This window comes from Moschus berezovskii, chromosome 11, assembly GCF_049115385.1.
Source record: "Moschus berezovskii isolate FMDL1 chromosome 11, NW_MosBer_1.0, whole genome shotgun sequence".
NCBI classification, from domain to species: Eukaryota; Metazoa; Chordata; class Mammalia; order Artiodactyla; family Moschidae; genus Moschus; species Moschus berezovskii.
The window spans coordinates 13,006,081-13,012,070 of record NC_142470.1 but is presented as its reverse complement, the minus strand read 5'-3'; the positions used below and the strand labels follow the sequence as shown (position 1 = coordinate 13,012,070).

Genomic DNA, 5,990 nt, shown 5'->3' with positions numbered 1-5,990 from the left:
TAGAAGTCTGGGGCTCTCAAGAACAGCAGAGTCATCCGCAAGACAATAAGAAGAGCAGATGTTGGGTGGTTGGATGCTTGTCCTGCCATACAGATGGGACCACTTAGATAAAATTTCTCTCTGGTAATAAATCTTCCATTTCAATTATAAATAGTAAAGTGAGGAACAGCAGTTTTTCTTGAGTCCAGTGGGTTTCAGTTGACTTGAGTTCAAATTAATCTACAGGCCAAAATGATCCAGGGAAGCCTGTTCTGAACCTCTACACAATCTCACGGGTATAAATTGTAATTCAGTCTAATTTCTATTTTCTGATTACCAATGAGGTTGAACATCTCCTTATAAGTTTTCTTTGGTAAACGTGTTGCTGATATTTTCTCTGAGTCAATAGTTTATATTTTAGCTTTCCTTGTGGTCTCTTTCGGAGTAATGTTCACATTTCTGAATACGGTATTTTGTCATTCATACCTCTATATTTTATTTCTTTCTCGGCATGACAACCCCATTCTGAGACTATAAAATATTCTTCTTTATTTTTAGCTGATTATTTTATGGTTTAAATTTTTTGACTCTTAAATTGTTCATTCATATGAGCTTTATTTATGTATAAGTGAGATACTGTAGAAATCTAGCCTCATTTTTACAAAATGCTGAGCCAATTGTCATAAGCATCACTTTTTAAATAGTCCTTTAATAGTCCTTTTTAATAGTCCTTCCTTTCTCCATTACTATGAAATAAATCTTTATTATGTATTCATTTCCACATAGAACTAGCTGTATGTATATGTATAAATACAAGTATACAAAATTCTTTATGTTGAACCATTGATTTGTTTTTCTGTGTAAAGAGTCAGACACGACTGAGCGACTGAACTGAACTGAACTATCTTTCTATTTTTCATTATGCCATGCTATGATTGTTGGTTAGAAAAGTTCTCCATCATCATTGCATTTCTTTAGTTGTTTTTCTTTGTCCATTATACCCCTAGATGAATTTTAGAATGGCTTTTTCAAATTCCATTAAATATTCCCCTGGGGTGTTAGTGAATTGAATTTCCTTGGCTTGAGAAAAATTTACTTTTCTCAGCTTCATTAAGATTTCACATATAATAATGTATATTTAAGGTGTACAACATGGTGATTTGATCCACTTACATGTCTCAAAATGATTAACACAGTAGGGTTAATTAACATACCCATCACCTCACATAATTACCATTTTTATTTGGGGGATCAGATCATCTAAGATCCACTCCCTTAAGCAGAGTGGTGATTACCAGGGGCTGAAGGGTTAGGGAATTGAGCATTAGCACCTTTCAAGTATATAATACTATAGTGTTAATTTTAGTCACCAGGCTGTACATTAGATCCACAGCTATTTCATCTTGTAATTGAAAGTCTGTACCTGTTAATTGACATCTGCCATTTCTCTCAGCTCCCAGCACCTGGCAACCACCACAATACTCTGTGTTTCTACACACTTGTGCTTTTTAGAGTCAGCCATTAGAAAAAAAGGAAACCCTGCCATTCACAGCATGAAAGGAACTTGAGATCATTTTGCTAAATGAAAGAGTCAGAGAAAGATAAATAATTGTGTGATAAAGCTTATATGTGGAATCTAAGAATTAGCATTTTTAAGTAGCAAATCTTCCATTTTTAGCAATATTCCTAAAATTTATTCTATTTATTCAGATTTTCGCCTTGCGTTCTGTTATAGCTTCTTCATGTAGCTCTTCATCATTTCTTTTTCCCTTCCTCAGGTATACCCTAAACATTTTTCAGATTTTCTTACCATTGTCAGTTGTAACTTTTTTTTCCATTACATATTACTACCACAGAAATAGAAATTTTTCTAATCACCATTTACTGCTGAATAAATAAATAATAAGAGCTACGTTTGGTTTATTTATTTATTTATTTTTGGCTGCTTGGGCCTTCATTGCTGTGCACGGGCTTTCTCTACCAGTGGCAAGCAGGGACGGCTCTCCCGTTGCAGTGCACAGGCTTCTCATTGCGGTGGCTTCTCTTACTGCTGAGCAGGGCCTCTAAGGTGCACAGGTTTCAGTAACTGCGGCGTGCGGGCTCAGTAGTTGTGGTGCATGGGCTTAGTTGCTCCACAGTATGTGGGATGGTCTTCAACCAGGGATGGAACTTATGTCCCCTGTATTGGCATGCAGATTCTTAACCTCTGACCACCAGGGAAATCCCAGGAAAAGTATTAATATTTGTATATTAATTTGGTACTTGGCAACTTTGCTGAAATCTACACAGGATTCAGAAGTTTTCAGATGACTGTCTTGGATTTCTTTAAACATACAATCAAACTACTTAAACATAATGACAAGTTTAATTTTTCTAATGTTTATGCCTTCTGTTTCTTCCATTTTGCTTTTTTCGCTGGGTCAGACTATCATCTGAACAGTGTAGCTTAATAGTGGTAACACAGATCATTCTTGCCAGTCTTTTCCATGACACTAGTGAGAATGGGGCCCTTACAAATGGGGCATTTGAATTTCCTATAATATTAGAATGTTTAGAACAAGAACTTCATACTTTCTTAATCAGAAAATTCAATATATTGAAAAGATTAATCTTGGTAAGATAGGCCATTCCTGATAATATAACTATTTGGAGTGGCATCCCTGAACCAAAAACCTAGAATCTGAGCCTCAAGAACATGTTAGACAAGTGGAAATGCTTAAATAAACATTAAGCAGGTTTTGCTCCAAAGTCATAAAAAATTCTCATCTGAATTCTGTGGATACTGAGAATCACAGATGAAATTCAACGCTCACTTTTGTCCCACCCCCACTACCACCACCACCTCTGGATATATGAACAGGAGAGGATCCAAATGAGACGACCTCATTCATTGGTGCCTCTTGAATGAAAGCATCCTGATTCAAGGTGGGACCCAGCAGACTTTTCCCCTACAACAAGAAGACAAAAAGGCAGGGAGGGGTGAGGGAGTTGATTAGGGATGTTGGTCAAGCGAAAACCTAAAACAACCTAAGAATCTTTCAAAAGAGAACTCAAAAAAATTATGTTCCATAGATGTTTCTAAGAACACCTGGGAAAACCTTAACTTCTCATTTAGGGAGTAGCTTGGAATTGTTTACCTTTCCCCTTGTTGGACTTTATCCCCTGATCTCTGTACTTTCTTGAAATAAGTATTCTTTAAAATCCTAACAAAAAGCAGTAGGCTTGCTTTTTTTTAAATAGGCTGGCGGTTAGGAAAGAGCCATCTTCATCAAATTGCCCTTCACATCACTCCCACGGGGCCTCCAAACTCTGACCAAGAGGTCAAGGACATGGAGATGAAGAACTACAGCAGCAGCATCTCAGGCTTTATCCTCCTGGGCCTCTCTTCCAACCCCCACCTGCAGAAACCCCTCTTTGCTGTCTTCCTCATCGTGTACCTGGTCACCCTGGTGGGGAATGGACTCATCATCCTGGCCATCCACTCTGACTCCCGGCTCCACACCCCTATGTACTTTTTCCTCAGCAACTTGTCCTTCATGGATATCTGCTTCACAACAGTCATTGTCCCCAAAATGCTGGTGAACTTACTCTCAGAGACAAAATTCATCTCCTATGTGGGCTGTCTGGTCCAGATGTACTTCTTCATGGCCTTGGGGAACACTGACAGCTACCTGCTGGCCTCGATGGCCATAGATCGGCTGGTAGCCATCTGCAACCCCTTCCATTATGATGTGGTCATGAGCCCACGGCGTTGCCTCCTCCTGCTGCTGGGTTCGTGCACCATCTCTCACCTGCACTCCATGCTGCGTGTGCTGCTCATGTCCCGCCTGTCTTTCTGTGCCTCCCATGTCATCAAGCACTTCTTTTGTGATACCCAGCCTGTGCTCAAGCTCTCCTGCTCTGACACGAATACCAACCAGATTGTGGTCATGACCGAGACCCTGGCTGTCATTGCCACTCCCTTCCTGTGCATTCTTTTCTCCTACCTGAGAATCATTGTCACTGTGCTCAAAATCCCCTCTGTGGCTGGGAAGTGGAAGGCCTTCTCCACCTGTGGCTCCCACCTCACCGTGGTGGTCTTCTTCTATGGGAGTGTCATCTATGTGTATTTTAGGCCACTGTCCATGTACTCAGTGGTGAAGGACTGGGCAGCCACAGTTATATACACAATAGTGACACCCATGTTGAACCCTTTCATCTACAGCCTAAGGAACAAAGATATTAAGAGGGGTTTAAGGAAATTAAGGGACCGAGTTTACTCATAGAAAAAACAAAAAGATTACAAGTCATAACTGGGTGATGACCTAAGAGATGATCAGGTTATCTTTGCTTTGTACCCATTTTTCACTTGGTACCCAAAGAGATGCTAAGAAGTGGTGCTGAATCACAGTAAGAGTATGAACTGGAAACCAGATCACTCAGTCTCTATAAATGACCTTCACCAGATACATTTTCAATACCAAGCTAGTACTGCAAAGAATTTTGATTTCAGGAAAATAGTTTCTGCTACCCATATAGTGGGGGAAAGTTATTGGCAAGTAATTCCCTCATAAGCTTGACAATGAGTGAGTGAGTGATGTTGCTCAGTCATGTCCAACTCTTTGCGACCCCATGGACTGTAGCCCACCAGGCTCCTCCATCCATGGAATTTTCTAGGCAAGAGTACTGGAGTGGGTTGTTATTTCCTTCTCCAGGGTATCTTCCCGACCCAGGGATCGAACCCAGGTCTCCCACATTGCGGGAAGACACTTTACCGTCTGAGCCACCAGGGAATCCCTTATAGTGGGGGAAAGTTATTGGCAAGTAATTCCTTCATAAGCTTGACAATAGTCAGTACTTAAGGAACTGTAAAATTCTATTACTATTTATAAGACATTTACATGGACTTCATAAATTTGGACAGAAGAAATTTAATAGAAAGAAGAAATGAACAGAGTATTTCAAATAGTGGAAACCATTCAAGCAGGTAGAGGCAAGAAACACTGTTAAAATGTCCATAATATATGAAGTGATCTACAGATTCACTGAAATTTCTATTGAATCCTAAAATCCCAATTACTCTCTTAAAGAAATAGACAACAGAGGAGCACAGGAAGATGGCGGAGGAATAGGACGGGGTGACCACTTTCTCCCCCACAAAATCAGCAAAAGAACATTTGAAAGCTGAGTAAATCCCACAAAACAACTTCTGAATACCGGCAGAGGACATCAGGCACCCAGAAAAGCAGCCCATAGTCTTCGAAAGGAAGTAGGAAATAGTATAAAAGATAAAAAGAGAGACAAAAGAGGGAGGGACAAGCTCCTTCCCGGGAAGGGAGGCTTAAAGAAAAAAAAAGAGAGAGAAGTTTCCAAACACCTGGAAACACGGGCGAGTCTGTGGAGAGTCTTGGAACCTCAGAGTGCCACATAACTGGGAGAAAAAAGACATAAATAATTAAAACCCACAAAGTGCCCAGAGGAAACTCTCAGCGGAGAAGTGGCGCAGATGCCTGCGACCCCCACTAGCAGGCAGGGGTTGGGCAGGGAGGCGCGGCGGCAACGCTTAGAGAGCAACCGGGCCTGAACCCCCGAGAGCAAGTTGAGGACACTAACAGTAGGCAGCTAAGCAGACTGTGCAGTGAAAAGTCCCAACCTAAGACTCCGCCAGCCCTGCTCACAGAACAAAGGACTGAGCAGAGCGAGCCGGCTGCGGGTGGCTCATCCCCCAGCTCCCACCGGGACAGGCAGGGTGGTCAGCCAGCGCCAGAAGGGGCAACTGCAGCCCCAGAGGCTTCCCCATACCAAGCTGCAGGCAGGCTTCATTGCTAACCAAGAATTCTTGGGTTCGGGCCGGTGGACACCCACCTGAGAAGGTGCGCCAGTTGCACACCCAGAAAACCAAGCGGCAGGGACCAGGGAGGCGATAAGTCGCAGCGACCACACTCTCCAAACGCCTGGTCACCTGAGCTGCTCGGACTGGGGAAAGCACAAAACGCAGGCCCAGCCAAGTCTGCGCCTTTGTGGAGTATCCG

General features: G+C 42.1%; 1 protein-coding gene across 2 annotated transcripts; it reads left to right on the top strand.

The window, feature by feature from the left end:
* Positions 1-231: 231 nt before the first annotated feature.
* LOC129539380 (olfactory receptor 1L4) lies at positions 232-4,244 on the top strand. Of its 2 annotated transcripts, XM_088841709.1 has the most exons (2): positions 232-248; positions 3,329-4,244. In XM_088841709.1, the coding sequence occupies exons 1-2, from the start codon at positions 232-234 to the stop codon at positions 4,242-4,244; spliced, it is 933 nt and encodes a 310-aa protein (XP_088697835.1). The 2 variants fall into 2 exon arrangements, with proteins under 2 accessions (XP_088697835.1, XP_055255907.2); XM_055399932.2 differs by lacking the exon at positions 232-248 and having other exon boundaries at positions 3,244-4,244.
* Positions 4,245-5,990: the final 1,746 nt, after the last annotated feature.